Source organism: Equus przewalskii, chromosome 11 (genome assembly GCF_037783145.1).
Source record: "Equus przewalskii isolate Varuska chromosome 11, EquPr2, whole genome shotgun sequence".
In the NCBI taxonomy this organism is placed as follows: Eukaryota; Metazoa; Chordata; class Mammalia; order Perissodactyla; family Equidae; genus Equus; species Equus przewalskii.
Window position 1 is genome coordinate 14,860,338 of NC_091841.1, and position 20,107 is coordinate 14,880,444.

The 20,107-nt window shown below is 34.6% G+C and overlaps 2 protein-coding genes across 2 annotated transcripts; one reads left to right on the forward strand and one right to left on the reverse strand.

Annotated features, from left to right (window-relative positions):
- Positions 1 to 345: 345 nt before the first annotated feature.
- Positions 346 to 1,290, forward strand: LOC103544202 (olfactory receptor 10AG1-like). Its single transcript, XM_008511052.2, has one exon. It carries the CDS (start codon positions 346 to 348, stop codon positions 1,288 to 1,290), a length of 945 nt encoding a protein of 314 aa, XP_008509274.1.
- Positions 1,291 to 13,015: 11,725 nt separating this feature from the next.
- Positions 13,016 to 13,945, reverse strand: LOC139074576 (olfactory receptor 4A47-like). Its single transcript, XM_070566021.1, has one exon. The coding sequence runs from the start codon at positions 13,943 to 13,945 to the stop codon at positions 13,016 to 13,018; it is 930 nt and encodes a 309-aa protein (XP_070422122.1).
- Positions 13,946 to 20,107: the final 6,162 nt, after the last annotated feature.

The window sequence follows — 20,107 nt, forward strand, 5'->3', positions numbered from 1 at the left end:
TGTCAGCTAAAAGAATGGAATCACTACTACAACTGAACATAAATTCAGATTTTGCATTTTTGACTGTTCAGATGAATAGTAAAATTATAGTTATATATCTTCATACACAAAGAAATATGATAATCTGTAGCAGAAAAGAAAAGAGTAACAGGATTTTTTCTTGCCAATACATCTAATAAAAATGAAAAATATACTTTACCACACTTTTAGAGAACCTGGCAGTTATAGGTTTTGTTTTCATAGGGAATTGGAAAACTTTGAAGGCGTACTGTCCCATTTATTCATAAGAAAACAAAAGCCAAGGAACGTTAAGTAACTTTACTTCTAATTAAATCATTCTCACAGATGGAATATGAAGAGATAAAAGCAGAAGACAACGTTTCCACAGTGATTCAATTTGTACTCCTGGGATTTTCTGACCTTCCAAATCTCCAAGGGTTACTATTTGGAGTGTTCTCAATCATTTACATTATTATCTTATTTGGAAATTGCCTCATAATAATAATAACCAGGCTTGACTCTGCACTACAGAAACCTATGTATTTTTTCCTTTCAAATTTTTCCTCATTGGAAATGTGTTATGTGTCTGTCACTCTCCCTAGGATTCTAGTAAACCTCTGGACTCAGGATAGAAGCATCTCTATCCTAAACTGTGCTGCCCAAATGTGCTTCCTCCTTATGCTGGGAGCCACTGAATGTTTCCTCCTGGCTGTGATGGCTTACGACCGCTATGTGGCCATTTGTAACCCTCTGCGCTATCCTCTAGTCATGAACCAAAAGATGTGTATCCAACTGGCTATTGGCTCCTGGATCAGTGGCATCCCAGTCCAGATAGGGCAAACATGTCAAATTTTCTCCCTGCATTTCTGTAATTCTAACCAAATTAACCACTTCTTCTGTGACATACCCCCCATTCTGAAGCTGGCCTGTGGAGACACTTCCATACATGAGATGTCAGTCTATGCAGTAGCCATGTTGTTTGTTGCAGTACCATTCATGTTGATACTTGCCTCTTACAGCAAAATCATTTCCACCATTCTGAGGTTGCCAACAGCCAGAGGACAAGCCAAAGCCTTCTCCACGTGCTCTTCCCACCTGCTGGTTGTGATTTTATTCTTTGGATCTGCTACCATTACCTACTTAGGACCAAAATCCAATCATTCTGCAGGAACTGACAAACTACTCTCTCTTTTCTACACCATAGTGACGCCAATGTTTAATCCTATGATATACAGCCTAAGGAACAAGGATGTTATTGCAGCACTGAGAAAATTATTACTTAAAAAGTAGTGTGATGAGTTTAATTGTAAGTGATTTAACTGCTTGCCACACAGTTATCAGGGAAACATTTCAAATCCTCTACATTCCCCCTTTAAAAAAATAACCACTTCAAGTTTATGATGTACTTATAGATACTTTTATATACTAACCTAAAATTTATGGTGCTTGGGTGTATACTAGGCAAATTAACATATTTTCAATGCTCCATGCCTAAGGAATATTCTTGCCTCATGAATAAAATAGTAATGTGCATCACATATTCCTTATAAAAACTAAAAATAGAATTCAATCTGTTATGATTTTTGGCCTAAATATACTGGAGAGTATACAAGATTACCTACCTAAATAATTTCCTAAATCTTCACACTTGTTTTTATTAGCAATCTTTGGTTCTATAGCACAGAGACTGGCTAATATCAGTTGAATAATGAATGTTTATTGAGTGTGTGATTAAATGAGTGAATGGATAAATGAATACTACTTTGCCCTACCTCAGACTCTTGGCAAAATCTAGAGATTTTAGAACATCAATAAAGGGAGTGTATTTATTTCACCTACTATGCACCTGTGTGGAATTACTCTAAAAATAATACCAAAAGAAAAGTTTGCATGCACTTAGTTTTCTTCCTAATAACTTCCTGCCAAAGCACATGACATAACAGAACACTCCCACCTATCTCAACCAGTTTACTTTGCACATATTTCTATGGCTTACTTAGCAGTTATGGTCCCCAAATAATTTACTTTGGATTATTTCATCTCTTTCATAACTGCACTTCAAACAGCTACTCCGATTCCAATATATATTTTTAAAGGAAAATATCAATGAGTTTAAAAGTGAAGGGAGGTGTTAGAAGTTGTTTTCAGGATCATTCAAAGTCCAAAAAGTTGCATTTACCTTGTTGTGCATAATCTCCCATGTCTTTAACCCTTTCTAAAGCATTTACAGTTATTAAACTTTTGAACTGGTATTATCAAGGAAAGTGAGCATCCGTCAACAGAGCGATTGATGGCTGTTCTCCCAATTACAGATTCTTAAATCAGTAACTTACATTAAGAGATTATTTACTGCATCCATCTCTGAGAACTTCTGTTAGCAGTTCTTTTGATAAACATGCCATTCTGTAGTTTTACTTATAGTTGTATATATGCATGTAAGACAATGCTATATCTTGTTCTATAGATATTTATAGTTTACTTCAACTCATTTATATCCTCTGCCATGTAATGTAACATAATGTACTATATTTATTTATTTATGTATTTTATTGATGGAAGTATATATGTTCATATCCCTTCTCATTTAATTTTTTATATATTATAAGACTTTCATACATGGTCCATGATGATAATTATAATAGTGATAATAAAATTGATGATTATGCTGGAGATAGTAGGGATGGTAATTTTTATTTCTGAAATTTAGTAAAGCGGGAATCACAATGTAATGGGGACAGTGCTGTCCCAGGAGTTCAGATAATTGATTTTTAATCTTCTCTTTACCCAAATCTTGAGCAAGTCACTTAGCTACTTTTCATTACATTCTGTTAAAGAACAAGAATTCAACTGAATAAATTTTTTTTTTTTAAGATTTTATTTTTTCCTTTTTCTCCCCAAAGCCCCCCGGTACATAGTTGTGTATTCTTCGTTGTGGGTTCTTCTAGCTGTGGCATGTGGGACGCTGCCTCAGCGTGGTCTGATGAGCAGTGCCATGTCCACGCCCAGGATTCGAACGAACGAAACACTGGGCCCACCTGCAGCGGAGCGCGAGAACTTAACCACTCGGCCACGGGGCCAGCCCCTCAACTGAATAAATTTTAAAGATCTTGTTCAGCAATCCATGAGTCAGGCAGCATCCAATCCAGCAGATAGAAAGGAACTCCAAAGAACTATGCAAGGCAAAAGATTTTATAGGCAGAAGGGAGCAGGGTCAATGTACTTATAGTAGGAAAAACATTGGATTGATTATTGTAAAGTACTTTCCTTATAGGGGATGGCAGAGCATTATTAAGTAGATTACCTAACTAATGCAAAGCAAGCAATAGCTGATTGATTGGATTAAGATTTCATTTCTGGGAGAGCTGAAGCTGGAACCAAGTTAAATTCCAGTTTGGTGATGTGAGGATTAGCATAAGCAACTCCATTTGTGGCCTATGGTCTTGTCTTTAACAATTTACAATTAGTAAAATACTGAGATCAGACTATTTCCTGTGAACTCCAAGGATTATTATAGGGCTCAAGTATCCACCTAGCATGGAAAAGCATTTAGAAAAGCTTAAAGCACCAAAATTGAAGTGTTGGCTGTATTTAGGTAGAATTCTTAATGGAATTACTCTCTCTGTTGTATTTTATATTCAAATTGATGAAGATAATCATTACAGTGCTATTTTTGAGGAAAAGGACATTCCACAATATCAATTACCTAAGGAAGAAAACCCACTTTTTTACACACTGGAATTATTTTCTTTTCACTAAGGTGTTATGTTTAGCTTTTCAAAAATGTGCTAGTCAAGTCTTTGCTCATCTAAACAGGGACTATAGAAAAGAGCTAAATCTTTGTTAATATCCAAAGAAAATATTAATTATCATTTATATCATGATGAACTCAGGTTCAATTAGCAAAAAGTATAGGATTATGACCTTCTTCATACTTTTATCAAATTCCTCGAGACCTTTGCATTTTCTCCTTTTATTTCTCTACTCCCTATCTTCGCAATCTGTTAACTCACAATGACCAGCATCTAGAAATTATTCCCTAGACTCATTTAATTATTTATGTGCTATCCATTACCAGCTAATATAACTAGGGCTGATTGGAAAGAAATTTATGACATAGATTATAGAAACATTCATCTGATTTTTCATATGGTTCTTTGACTAGCCCATGAGTGTGACCTAGGGCTCCATTTATTTCTTGAAGTAAAGACCAAGAAAATATTCTCAAGTATGTTGCTTAATTTTTAAACACACCAGTTTTCTGGATAATAGAATTTACTGACCTCTGGCCACAAAACATATGGGGATCCAATGTACAACGTGTGAGCCACTTGCTGAAGATTTAGATTCTCCGTTATGTTAAAATAGTGGCTTCAATAAGCGCATCATCAAAAATATTTATTTAATGAGAAAGGAAACATGCACATTCCTGTCTGGATTTATTTCATACTACTGTTGCTATATGTAGAAGATTGCCTCTCTACAAAGAATGCTTATCTTGTTTCTTTAACAATGGTAATACTTTTTCCATAATATCCCTGCAAAGAAAATATTTGCAAAACCTAAGCATGATTATCCATAAGAATGTTGTAGTTGATTATAATTTACAAAAGCCTGTTTTATCAATTACTTTTATGACATATGACAAATATTTATCTGTGGAGGATATATAAAAAGATTTTAACATAGTGACTTTAACCCACAAAATAGTATGTGGCCTGTTTTCTCTGAACTACATTCCTAACACATTCTGTATACTGATTGTCTCAATATATCACTATCTTCCAAGGATGTAGTAAACTTTAGTAATAAGAATTAAAGTTCTGGTAAATCTTTTCACATTGCTGTTTAGACTCCTTACTCTCTGGTTGCTTGGAAGAGTGTTACATTAAATGGAATTGCCAAAGAAGACTGGTTCTTAAGTGAGGATAAAAAGCACTAGTTAGATTAAAAATTGGAAATGGCCACTGCTTTAGATACAATTATATATATTATTTACATTGTTAAATAAATATATATAAAATTATGTAAATACTACATTTCATCATATATGACATAATGCTACAATGTACACCATTATATATAACTCAGTGCTTATTTTGACATTAGGTGAATCTGCATTTAGTGACAAGATCCATTCTACCACCACACCTCTTAAATGCTAAATCCAGTTGGAACCATTTTTCTGTTCACACTAGACAATTGTTTTTTTGCTAAAGTAAAGTAGCTGAGGATTTGACAATGTGCCTTGATTGTCATAAATGGTTCTTACCTGATGAGGTTGGTGGATTTCTTTTACAATGCTTCACTATAGGCTTATTAGATCTTTAAATTACATGTCTGCTCAAGTTACATGCAGGAACTTGTGGATGTGCGAAGGAATCTGCATCCTTACATCACTAAGGACCAATGGACCAGACAGGAGAAGGTGAACTTCTTCAGATTCCTAAGCCCATGAAAAAAAACCCCAAACAAACAACTATATGAAACTTTGTATTGATTTCCCACATGAAAGGCACGTGCTGTGAATGAACTATTTGACTATTTCACTGGCTATCTCCAAGTCCTGTCTGAGAATATTTGATATATAATTTTGTATCTGATGCAAACAGTTTTACCTTGGTCTTCTGTCATTGACTTTTGCAAAATCTTTGTTCAATGATTTTTGAATGACTGTATGCTCATAATGATACCAATCAAGACAATGAACAGTAACAACACATACATGAATCGTTTTGCAAATAAATCCAGCAAGGAATGTTTTTGCATTTACAGCCAAAATTCTCTCTGCTTTAGATATACAATTTCTCTTTGTAGAAATCTAAGGACCAAGTGTCATTTGAAACCTGGCAAGAGAAACCATGTGACAATCAGTATCCTGAGGTTGACCAACTATCAGCAGAGAGAGATGAATCTCAAATGTTGGATTGGAGTTTTCTTGATTGACAGAGGGGGATTACTAGCTCTGTCATCTTGTCTCATGAATTGCAATCTTCACAGTCTTTACCAGATGACCAAAGGGAAATTTTTTTAGAGCTAGATATGAGAATAAACTTTCTTAGTAAACAACAAATTATTAGGATGTGGTTAGCAATAAAGAGCAGCATCTAGCGCTATGCCATGAGGATGGCAAGTGAGTAGTTAAAGGAATGATACCAATCTAAATACATTAGATATGCCAGTCTAAACACACATCTAAATTGGTAAATTGGCAGGCTGGACAAGTGTTAATGACTTGAGTGCCTGGACAAGTCAGAAGGAATCTGTCCTTGGTGCTCTTCTCCTAAGATTTGAACTTTGAACTTAATATATAAAACTCATCGACTAACATGAACACAATAGAGTTTGACTCCTATGTGACTGAACCAGCTTTATCCTGAAATATAATCCAGATGCATCAGTGAATCATTTATGGCAGTTATTGATCCAATCAAATGAAGAGCACATTAGCTAATCATCCTACTTCATTGTAAGATTGTGACAGAATGATGGTTCCCCAGAGATGAACAAGGCCTGATCCCTGGAATCAATAATCTGTGAATATGCCACATAATATGACAAAATGGACTTTGCAGAGATATGATTAAAGTTAAAGGTCTTGAGATGGGGAGATTATTTGGGTAGGCCCAGTCTAATCATATGAGCTCTAAAAAGGGGAAGTGAAAGAAAGAAAGGTAGTCCAAAGATATGTTACGACAGAAAAAGTAGAGAAAAGGTGGATTCAAGTGGTCATTGCTGGTATTAAAGACTGATGGTATGGGGTCATAAGCCAAGCAATGTGGTGATCTCTAGAAGCTGAAAATGATATTCGGCTGACAGTCAGCCAGGAAACAGGGTCTTCAGTCCTATAACCTAAAGGAAGTGAATTTTGCCAATAATCTAACTGAGCAAGAATAATGGAAACCCCACTAGAGTATACTGAAAGAAAGGCAGCCATGCCTACGAATTAATTTTTGCTCAGTGAGCTCTATTTTGGACGTATGACCTACGGAGCTGTGAGATAATAAATGTGTATTGTTTTAAGCGACTCAATTTGTGGCAATTTATTACAACAGGAATAGAAGACTATACATTGACTCATGCAAAATGATGTAGGAGACATTGTAGACCTGGTAGTTAGATATACCAATCTAAACCTTCTATCCTGTAAGCAATTTAAATGTAGAGTTTGGGGGTTTGAAATATTCAGTTTCCCAACCTCCTTTCCAGATAAGTATGAGGAGATGTTTCAATTCTTGCTAATGAGATGACTTTAGATGTGAGCAAGTGCTATGTCTTTTGCTTCCATTTCCTTTCATTCCTGGAAGGTTGCAGAAGTCAATATAAGAATGGGAAAGGAGGAAGATGCAAGAAAATTGGCACTGTGACATCATTATTTTAAAAACACTAGCCTATTCACACAATCCCTCTAGAAATTTTGCCGTATGTAGTAACTAATTGTTTTTTTGTAGAGGCTTGAGTGTGATTCTATACAAGAAAATATCTACAATAGTAATGTTTCACTATGTTTGGTGGTGGATAGTACCTCCTAGTGTCTTTTCTGCTGGTGCAGAAGTCCTTTTGTGGTAGGAAACATTTCTCAGGAATGTGGATCTTGGTACTTTTAGTAAGCATGGTATGATTGAACACTTTAGGTGTTCAAAGAGCGCTTTTCTTTGCAAAGCTTGTGTTTAACATGATTTCATCTGATAGGAACTTTGGTGGATATATACAGCTGTGGTACAGACACATTTCACTAGTACTTTTCAAGAATTTAGCATACTCCAAGTAGCAACAGAGGAGTAGCAAGAAAGGTCTTAGAATGACCTATTGATATTTCAAAGAAAAGAGTTGCATGTTTCTTTAGGTGTGGATTATGATAACCTACAGCTAGACATTTGATGATTTGAAAGCAGTTTCTGCACAAATTTCTTACGTTTTAAAAGATATTTCACTTTGTCATCAACTTTGTTGCTCCTCCTATATGATTTTGACATTAAACAGCATTATTAAAACTGCAGAATTTACAGCTTTTCTTTATAACTTGGCTTACAAAGAATATGACCCTTTCACCATTATTTTAAGATAATATCCTAAAGTAGGGAAAACTATTTCAAGAGCTTGTGATTAATAGTATCTGTATCAGTACAGATTGTGGTTATGATTCAATCTATCTTTCCTTTGAACATTCATACAATCATGATAATAAGTTCCTATAACTGTAATTTCATCATTAAGATAAAGTCTGCTAAATACTCACAAATGGTCTCATAAGAAAGAATTAGTTGTGCTCATGTCTTCACAGATTTCAGTTTGTTGTATTTGAAATATGGCAATTTTCACAATATTATTCAAATATCTTAATAATATTTGTGACATAACAAACTACACATATTTTGTTCTATCTTTCACCACTGTCTATCTGTATTGGCCAAGTGCATGAGAATGTCCAGGATAAACAAGTGACCTTTGGTGAGCAACAAAGACCTCCTGCCAATATTGGAGTTTATTATGAAATATGCAGGCTGATCTTGGATGATAGTTTCTTAAATGGAGTTGCTAAAGGAGATTAGTTGTTAAATGACAATAAAATGTACTTTTTAGATGGATTGGGGGAATGGCCATTTATAATATCATAGCAATTGTAATACTACTAAGCAATATAAATGAACAGACTATATTGATACATGCAATGACATCGTAATGCCAAATGTTTTATGCCAACTCAAAAATTAGACTTAAAAGCCTTTACTATGTGCTTCCATTTGTGTGACATTCTGGAAAGGCGAAAACAATAGGATAGATTACCCGGTCATAAAGTTGGTGGGAGTTGTTAACCACAAAGGGACAAGAAGTGAGAATTTTAGAGAGTGATGGAACTGTTCTGTATTTTGATCATGTTTGTGGTAACACAATTCTATGGATTTGTCAAATCTCATAAAACTTACACCAAAAATAGTATATTTTACTTTGTATGCAAATTTAAAATTTACTGTGTGTAAGTTAAAAAAATAAATAAATACTGTCAAGTAAGAAAGCCATTACTATGATGTTATATCTTAATTTACAAGTTTTACTTAAGCCAATTTACCCTCTTACTCACACATTGGCCCAATTTTAGCAAAGCCTCCTAAAAAGAGCTTCTAGAATCTATCCAAATTGCAAGCACACTGGCTCACGCATTGGTGCGTCCAAGAGGCTCCTTCATTATAGGTACCTTAGCAACTTCCTCATGATCCTAGAGTCTTGGGATCTCCCAAGATGGTCATAAATTGACAAGGAATTCTGGTACAAGAAACTGCCCTCCTCAGGTCCATGCTACACACCATCAGAGTGGTAATTGCAAGGGACTGGGCTCTCCTGAAAATAAAGGCTTTTACAGGCCTCTACCCTTAGGTGTCCATTATGACCTTTGTCATGAAAGCAGCACACCCACAAGCTTAGTGCAGCCTCTGGGGCCTCCCTGCTAAGGATAGAGCTGACCCTGAGCTCTCTGGTATATCCTACTTACAGAAGTGTGTGGCCTCCCGTGTCCTCAGTCCCTTGGCAGAGACCATGGTGGTCAGTAGTTATTTCCTTCCTAGACCATTTGGAATCAGTTGAATGAACAGGAAAGGGAGTTTATACTAAGGACAGCTTCCCTACTATTGCACAAGATGGAGCTCCCCAGAGCAGTTGCTTTTTGTGCCTCAATCAGGGCAACACTAATCACAGATGAGAATCAAGTATCAGGGGCTGGCCTGGTGGCACAGGGGTTAAGTGCACACATTTGGCTTTGGTGGCCTGGGGTTCACCAGTTCGGATCCTGGGTGTGGACATGGCACTGCTTGGTTAGCCATGCTGTGGTAGACGTCCCATATATAAAGTAGAGGAAGTTGGGCACAGATGTTAGCTCAGGGCCAGTCTTCCTCAGCAAAAGGAGGGGGATTAGTGGAAGATGTTAGATCGGGGCTCATCTTTCTCAAAAAAAAAAAAAAAGAATTCTTGCTAAAAAAAGTTGAACTTGAATCCATTGAAGCCTTTACTTCTAGTTGCTACTAGCTCATAGGAAGTACCAAAATGTAAGGAACAACGTAAATAATACCAGAATTTGAACTCAAACAATTTGAAAGTTTTGAATATCCTGTAAGACAACTGACCAGGTATCTCTAACAAATCAACAGTTTTAAAATGGCCATTAAATGGACCATTTGGGGATTAAAACATAATAAGTTGTCACTAAATAGATTAAAATGAGAGATGAATATTGCAAAATAAAAGTGACCTGAGAGAATACCAAACAAATGCAATGGCTGGATCTTGTCTGTTTGATAATAAAAACAACCAACTGTAAAGAGATCACTTTGAGAAAATGAAATCAAAGATTCTATTAAATATAAGTGGCCTAAACGCAATAAGCAAATGGTAAAGATTTTCAGTTTGGATAGAAAGCAAGACCACACAATATGCTTGCTGTTTACTAAAAGAAAACTGGTTGAAATATAAATAAACTGATATTCCAAAGTGAAGGAATGGACATCAATATATGATGCAAACACTGATAAAAAGTGAGCCAGTGTAAATATATTGATAAAGCAGACTTCAGATAAATAAATATTACCAGGAATAAAGAAGACTGTAGCATAATGAAAAAGGAGTCAATTCACCAAAAACACATAAAAACCTTAAATGTGTATTCACCTAATAAGAGAAATTCAAAATTCATGCACAGGAAAATAAAGAAATAAAAGCAAAATAAACAAATCTACACTTTAATTAATGAATGCAATTTATTTCCCCCATTACTCAATATAAATGTAGACAGATAATCAGTAAGGAGTTGGATGGCACTGACTTACACTATTAACCAATTTGACATTAATGACAAAAACAGCAGAATATCCATTTTCTCCAAGCTCATATGTAATATACTCCGTTCACCAAAATAAACTGTATTGGGACTAAAAAATGATGAATTCTTAAGAAATTTGGTCATACCATACTCCTTGGCAAAAAAGAAAATAAATCAAAAATCAATAAAAAAATCTATGAAATCTCCCAAATATTTGGAAATAAAACGACAAACAGAATATATATATTCTTCTCAAGTGAACATGCAATATTCCACAAGATAAAATGGTAGTAGATAATAAAGTAGACCAAATTTCAATTCAATGGTAAAAAGAGAATAATGCAACTATGAAATACAACCAAAATTTTAGAAAACAACTAAATGCAATCCCTATTTAATTCCTATATCGAAATAAATTCCAGATGGATCAAAACATTTGTTTTGCTTTTTACTTTTTGGTTTTTTTAAAGATTGGCCCTGAGTTAACATCTGTGGCCAATCTTGTTTTTCTTCTTCCCAAACCTACCAGTACATAGTTGTAGGTCTTTCTAGTTCTGCTATGTGGAATGCAGCCCCAGCACGGCTTGATGAGTGGTGTTAGGCCCACGCCCAGGACCCGAAGCAGCCAAACCATGGGCCACCAAAGTACAGTGTGCAAACTTGACCACTCAGTCATGGGTCTGGCCCCTCAAAAGTTTTAAAATAAGGTAAAGACCAGAAAAATGCTTAAAAAAATAAATGCTAAGTAATAGTTGAAGAAAATATTGTTAGGAGTGAAGTGGGGATAGTCTTTTTAAGAGTGACACAAAAACAAAAAAAATTAAAGAAAAAAATATTACATGCCAAAAGCAATATATGTACTATAACAAGTCAAAACATAATACAAGCCAGAAAAATAATAATTACATATACAATAGTAAAAAGAATATTTTTTAGTATAAAATAACTCACAAAAATCAGTATGCAAATGATCAACTGAATAAAATAGATAAAAGATATTAATACACATTTTACAGAAAAAGAAACACAAACTATGCTAAACATGTGAAAAGATACTCAAACTCAAGGATCAAAAGAATTTTTTGTAAATGAAATAAAATAACTTTGTTCAGATATCATACACCATAAACATTTATCAGGTACTTGAGAATGTGGACAAAAGTGTTCTCAAAGATGGTGGGTGGGAGTGCAGCAATTAGTACAACCTTAAGGATTGCAGTTGGGCACGAACTATGAATACCAACATTTTATGTAGATACACTATCTGACCATTGATGCAAATACATATATGACAATTTCAGTTCTAGGAACTCATACTTACATATATTTAAAAACATACATTTATTGCAAAATAATTTGGCATAGAAAAAGATGAGGAACAACATGAAGACGGATACATCCATTTAATTTTAGTATGTATTTATAAGGCAGCATAATACAATAGGAGAAAAAATGAAAGTTAGATCTATATGAACTTGTTTGGAAATATCTTCAAGATGTTGCATAGTAAAAGCAAATATTTACATACACAGGAAGAATCACACATATATTTGAATACATTTGCATTTTAAAAGGTTATTTGAACAGATCTTAAGAAACAAATTAAGTGACTGCCTCTGTGGAAGAGGACTGGAGATTATAATGAGAGACAAATAAGAAATTTATTCCACACTTTATCCCATTTTGTATGGTTTTCATTTTTACTACCTATTATTATCTATCACTTCTATTTTCCTTAAAAAGGTAGAAGTATTGCACTAAAAGCGTTATTCATAACTGAAATTTCATAGAGAACACTGTCTATACAACATTAAATATCTTAAATACAATGATAATAAGACAAATGACAAGAATATAAATAAAAATGATACTAAGTCTCAGAAAAAAGAAAAAAGAGAAATACATATTTTGATTAAAAATTACTGTAACTATATAAAAATTTCCTCCCTAATTCATTACATATTATCAGCTCCTTCTATATAGGCATTACAGCTTTCTAGCTGAAGTGGTAAACAAGACATTGTAGACCTTACAATCTAGCAGGGAGAGAAATAGTGATTAATGGTACAATCACACAGTTCATTCCCTAATCATAATTATCATCAATTCTTTGAAGAAAGAAAGCAAGTATCAGATTTAAGAACAAAAGTGCATTTCAAGGAAGTGGACCATAATGTCAAATGACTGTCTTCATGGTAGATGATGTACTTATTTACCACAAGATACGACATTTCTTCTCCAGAGCTTCTTCATAGCATTTGTCACCTCTGAATTTCTCAGAGTATAGATTAATGGGTTCAGCATGGGGGTTATGACTGTATAAAACAGACTCAGTGGTTTGTCAATGGAGAAGGTCTTAGCAGGTCTCACATACATGAAAATACAGGGAAGAAAGAAGAAGACAACCACAGTGATGTGGGAAATACAGGTCTGGAAGGCTTTCCACCTCCCTTCATGACTAAGTTTCTTTAGAGAGTGCAAGATGACACCATAAGAGATGAGTAAGAGCAGAAACACAATAGTGCAGATCAGGCCTCCATTGACCATTACTAAGTAGTGAATGACATAGGTGTCAGTACAGACGAGTTTCAATAAGGGGTACATGTCACAGATAAAATAATCAATAACATTGGGGCCACAGAATGGGAGCCCATAAATAATAGAAAGTTGAATTACTGAGTGCAGAAAGCCTCCAATCCAACACACTAATAGCAGCACAATACACACCCATTGTCTCATGATAACCAAATAATGCAAGGGCTTGCAGATGGCCACATAGCGGTCATAGGCCATCACCAACAGAAGAAACACCCCTGATCCACCAGAGAAATGCTCTGTAAAGAGCTGAGCCATACAAAATTGGAAAGATATGGTACTATTCCCACAGAACAAGTCTGAAATCAATCTGGGAGTAATGGAAGAGGAATAAATGACATCCATAACTGACAGGCTAGCAAGAAAAAGGTACATTGGGGATTTCAGGGACTTAGTGAAAGTTACAGTCACAACAATGAGCATATTGCCTACCATAGTCAAAATGTAGAAGAGCAAGAACATAACAAAAAGGATTTTCTGCTCCTTTGGATTCTGTGTGAGGCCCAAGAGGACAACGTAAGTCACATTATTCCTTGGTTCCATCTAATCTTTGTAGGTGCTGACTTCAGATATAAGAAGCAGTTTACCTACAAAGCAAGAGGGAAAACTTTTAAATGTATTATAAGTTTAATATTTTGTTTATTCATTCAATTATTAGAATGTGTACAGAGTATCTGCTTGTGTAATAGACACTGTGATTACAAAGTTGAATAAGACATAGTTGTCTACCCTCAGTGATTTGATATACAAAGAAGGATAAATCAAGTCTAGGTTAATCCTAGGCTAATAAGAGCCATTATAAAAATATTCACACAATGCTAAGGGTCACAGCATAAGAATATATCAATCAAACTCGAATCAGAGAAGGCTTCCTAGAGGAGGGAATGTTTTAGCTTAGTTTTCAAGGAAAAGTGAAGGAACAAGAGAAGATGGGAAGGGAATTCCATGAAAATGTACACTATTCATAAAATCACAAAAATGTAATACTTGCAACCCATTGAAGGGTTGCAATTTAATTGCAATTTAATTTAATTTCCATAGATTAAATTGTGAATGGAAGATCACCATCCTGCATTGTCTCAGTTCTCATTGAGGCCACTTCCTTAGAGTCTTTATATGTATTTATTTATTTATTTATTTTATTGGTGAGGCAGATTGGCCCTGAGCTAACATCCATTGCCAATCTTCCTCTTTTTGCTTGAGAAAGAGTCTCCCTGAGCTAAAGTCTGTGCCAATCGTCCTCTATTTTGTGTGTGGGGTGCCACCACAGCATGACTTGATGAGCAGTGTGTAGGTCTGTGCCTAGGATCTGAACCTGTGAACCCCAGGCTGCCCAAGCAGAGCATGCAAACTTAACCACTATGCTACTGGGCAGGCTCTTAAGGTCTTTAGATGGATAATTCCCTTTTGTGTGACAAATAAATTCTTAAGCACTTAAATTTTGTGTCTCTAGTCCCCATCTCTCCCCTATTTTCAAACATGTATATGCAGCACCTCCAATTTTAGACATCTCTAATTGGATGCCAATTTAGTATTATAAAACTAAATTTTCAATTTTACACAATAAACGTGTTCTTCATCTCATTAAATGGTACCACCTTCCATGTGATTGTTCAGACAACAAATCTCACAGTGTCCTTCACTCCTCTATTGCTCTTATATTTACTTAATAACTTTAACATGTCCTATTGACTGTACTTTGTAAATATATCACAAATTTGATCAGTTCCCACCCCCTGTTTTCTTCCTGGACCAATGGAATAGCCTATTGCCAAGGTTCTCCACCTTCATTCAGCCCTCCACCAATTTCTTCTCCTTAAGTAGTGTAAACGGTTCGTTTTTAAATCTTATTCTGGTTATATCACTCTGACGTTCAACAGTGGATTAATAACACACAACCACAATTTAAAGTATCACATTTAATATTTACAGTAACAAGAACTGTAATCCCGATTTTGTATTTGAAGAACTTGAGGCTCAGTGCCTCTAATTAATTTTCCCAATGTCACACATTTTTAAGTGATAAACCCGAATTGGATTCTAAATTTGACTTATTTCAAAGTTATTTAACTTCTTACATAATGAAGAAATTCACATGATTAGGAACCCTGATTCCCACTATTGACAGTTAGTCTTACCTTGTGAAGGCTTTTCCACAATCTGAAGGAAGACTTTTTCAGTCATTCAAAGGGACCTAGAATTCTTCATTCATCCAGTATAACAACAGAGGACAAAAGGCCACATTATAACTTGAGTATATATTTTGTTCCATTCAGCTACCTGTCCATTTTCTCCAAGGACTTCTCTGATTATTTAGAAGATTGTTTTTACTTGCACAGCAGATTATTTAATAGGATTTCCATAGTAGATACAGAGAAACAAAAATGTGTCATGTTAGGATCATTTATCAAAAGGGCAAGTAAATTTACATGAGAATAGCTAAAAAGCCATTTCCCAGGGAAATATTTCTATAGTAACTTCTTTCTTACTAACCTCAAAATAGAAAAGTACCATTCAATTATTTAGTCCTTCTCATTCTACTGTGTTGGGAGGGCCAGTCTATTTGAACTGAGATTTTGACAAAAATTCTTGCTTTTGTTTTGATATTACACATTAAGCCTAAGAAAGGAGCTCTTGAAAATTTCTCAATTCTAAAGCATCTTCTCCCCAAAGGAACAAAAATCATTGGACATTTTATCCCTTCCAACCACATTCATCATTGAGTCCTGGAATTGGCTTATGTCCAAGACTAACTTTTGCTTAATTAAATTCACTGGGATTTGACACAAAATTAAAAAACAAAAACACATAGGTAAAGTCAGTACTAGTCCAAACCACATAATTAGGATCATAAATATGTAACATGGAGGGAAAAAAAAAACTTTAGAACCATTATAAGACTATTGTGAGTCAAGAATAAAATATCAGCCCATTTTGTTCCAGTGAAGATTAATTTATCAAGTATTTCCTCACTTGTCATAACAAGTTTTCCCTTCCTTTTATTTAATGCTCAATTTATTTTATCTTCAAGTGTGGTAACACGTTAAAAAGAAATTGTCACTAATTTAGTTGTAATAACTGATTAGTTATCCAATGATTCATTATTTTTTAAAAAAGTTAAGAGCACTTATTTTATGCCATTGCCAACTTAAAAATAAAATTCACCTGTTATTTTACCCTCAAAATGAGTTTATTTGGGAATAGCCAAAGGAATTTCATTTTGGGAAGTGCATGCTATGGAGAATCATAGACAAATCTGGAAAACAAAGGAGGAGAGTTTGCTTTTATAAAGAAAAAGGTGGAGCAGACAGGGCTGTTCTAGAAGGAAGTCCCTGAGGGAAAGTAACAGTTCAGGGAGGCAATGGCTTCTCATTGGCTGAGTTACAGCATTTCTTATTGGCAGGGCTGTTGCCAAGTGGGCAGAAGAATCTTCCCTGAGTAGTAAAGTACATCTGCTTCCTGTTGAAGATGTAAGCCCAGGTCATTTCTTATTTGGTGTATTTGAGAATGTTTGTGAGGGTGTGAGTGTTCCCCCTACAGGCTTCTGGACTCAAATTTAGTTAAGGGTTGTCTGAATAATTTCTATACCAGGAACTGTGCCATGAATGAGGACACAGTAATTAATAAAACAGAAAAATAGTCACATGAAAGGTGCTTCCTACATGGGCCTGACATACTTAAGATAGAGTCAGATAAAAGATAAGTGGACGGTTTAATAAGTTAATATTTCTTATTCAGTACTTATGAGACAGCAAACAGGGTAGAAAGACAGAAAATAAGAGGAAGAGTTCTACCATGGATAAGGTTATCAGAGAAGGACTTTCTTAAATAGTGATGTTAAAGCTGAGATCCAAAGGATAGGAAGTTGCTGCCATTGGAAGTGCTGCTACAACTAGTAATATGAAGTAAAACTTAATTGAGTAAAACTATCCCACCTCACAGATGACATGATCCATATGTGAAAAAATAAAAATTTCACAGGAGTTTTTATTGCACTATCATGTTGAAACAGAGCAGTGAGAATGGTCGCTTTTATCTTGTTCCTGATTTTAGTGAGAACATTTTCAGACTTTCACTGTTCAGCATAACGTTAGCTGTGGATTTGTCATATTTGACATTTATTATGTTGAGGTATATTCCTTCTATACTCAATTTCTTTAGGTTGTTTTATCATAACACGATGTTGAATTTCTATAGAATCTATGAATGACCCAAAAATGAGATTAAGAAAACAATTCCATTTACGGTAGCATCAAAAAGAATAAAATACTTAAAAATAAACTTAACCAAGGAGGTAAGAGGTTTGTACACTGAAAACTGAAAAATGTTGCTGAAAGATATTATAGAAAACATAAATGGAAAGAGATTCATGGACTGGAAGATTTATTATTATTAAGGTGTCAAACTATCTAAAGTGATCTATGGATTCAATGCAATGCCTATAAAATCTCAGAAGTGTATTTTGCAGAAATTGAAAAATCTATCCTAAAATTCACATGGAATCTCAAGGGACCCCAAGTAGCCAAAACAATCTTGAAAATGAACAAAGTTGGGGGTCTCACACTTCCTGATCCTAAAACTTACCACAAAGCTATGGTAATCAGAACAGTATGGTTTGGGCATAAAGACAGACATATAGACTAATGGAATAAAATAGAGAGCCTAGAAATAAACCTTTGCATATATTTTGAATTGATTTTTAACAAGGGTTCCAATAGCCTCCAATGGTGATAGGACAATCTATTAAACAAATGGTTTTCTGAAAATTGGATATCCACAAGCAAATGAATGAAATTGAACCCTGACCTTATACCATATACAAAAAATTAACTTAAAATGGATGAAAGAACCTAAAATACCAGCTAAAACTATAAAACTCTTAGAAAAAAGTTGTATTTGGCAATGATTTCTTGGGTATACACCAAAGCACAGCAAGAAAAGAAAAAACAGACAATATTGTACTTTATCAAAACTAAGAACTTTTGCACATCAAACAACTTTATAACAAGGTGAAAAGGCAATCCACTGAAAGGGAGAAAATATTTGCAAGCAGTATATCTAATAAGGCATTAATATGCAGAATATATAATTAACTTCTACATCTCAACAACAGCAACAAAGTAATTAACTGATCAAAAATGAGCAAAGAACTTAGACTTTTCTCCAAAGAAAATATATAAATGGCCAGTAAGCCCTTGAAAAGGTGCTCAACATCACTAATCATTAGGCAAATGCAACTCAAAACCATAATAAATTTCAGCTTCACACCCATTCGGATAGATATAATTAAAACATCAACAACAACAGAAAATAACACACATAGAAAATGTGGAGAAATTGGAACAATTTTACATTGCTGGTGGGAATGTAAAATGATATCATCTCTAGGGAAGCCTTATCATTTAGAACAGTCATGTTTTCAGAGAAATCAATTCTCTGAAATCTGACCTATGCCTAAAACCACTCCATATCCTATGTCAGGCTCACTAACGTAAAATGAGCAACAAAGCCCTATAATGAATCTTTCCAACTTACCTTATCCAAGTCTAATCCTATATTGTAGCTAAAATATGTTTAACCAAAATTCAACTGCATTTCTAAAAGTGGCCTCTAATGATGTTTGTGGGTGCCAAGTGGGAGTAAATGAAAGACCTTAGCTGAGGCTTCAGCAACGACTCAAACAGGGCCAATTATTAATTCTCTGAGTTCTTGTGAGGTCAATGCATTACTAAATTCTTCACTTCAATAAAGTCTATTTAACCATTTCTCTGGAGTAAATGAAGAAAAATTACAGAGAAGGATCTTTAAGTAAAGGACAGCAACAGTTGATGTACCAACACGGTGAAGATTTGTTTGGGAAATACTGTTCCCAAGCCTGGTGGGCTAGAAGGAGGGCTTAAATCAGGAATAAAAGGCACTCTCTCCACATTGCTCATGGACTTTTTGGGAAGCGAAAATTTGGCAGAATTGATTTAAGAAAAAAATGTTCAATTAAGTGTATTTGATTCACTTATACATTTTATAGTTACCTACCTAGCTTTTCCTTATTTGAAGAACTTTTCATTGTTCCTATTTGTTTTTAATTTGAATTGGATATAGTTCTAAGAGATCTAAATATATATATGTTTTGAAGATGTATTTAGACCTTCATAAGAAGCCAGAAAAGTGAGTAGAAATTAAATCCTAGAGCTATCACCATTTCTTAACTGATAATGGGAACCAAAATAAACTTGTTCAAGATTGGGAAAGTTGTCTAGAGAGATAAAAAATTCAGTGTCTCACTTGACAGCTCTAGGAGTCTATTTGGGGCTGTGGTGCACACGCCTTGAGGGGAAGAAAGTAATGAAGGGGCTCAATCTGAAAACTGAGGAATCCACAATCAGCTAGATCCAGGTGAGTGATAATTAAATCTTTTACCCTGATTTTAATCAGATTAACATAATTTAACCAATTTATTTTCATTCAAATAGGTTTTGTAGTTATAGTCTGTGAATTGAAGGTTACTCTTTTTCTCTAAATGCGAATATGGACACAATGACATGAAAATTTCAATGGAAAACACTATCTGTAATGTTACCAAATAAGACATTGTTGAGAACCACTAAAGTCACTTTTACAACATTGAGGTTAACATTTATGTTTCACCATGTAGATTGATTCTGTAGATTTTTGTTTGTAATGATTTGAAATTCTTCCCCCCTTTCA

What these genes read in the sequence shown, in the direction of transcription:
- LOC103544202 (XM_008511052.2), top strand. Translation starts at nt 346, where the DNA reads ATGGAATATGAAGAGATAAAAGCAGAAGACAACGTTTCCACAGTGATT.
- LOC139074576 (XM_070566021.1), bottom strand. Translation starts at nt 13,945, where the DNA reads ATGGAACCAAGGAATAATGTGACTTACGTTGTCCTCTTGGGCCTCACA.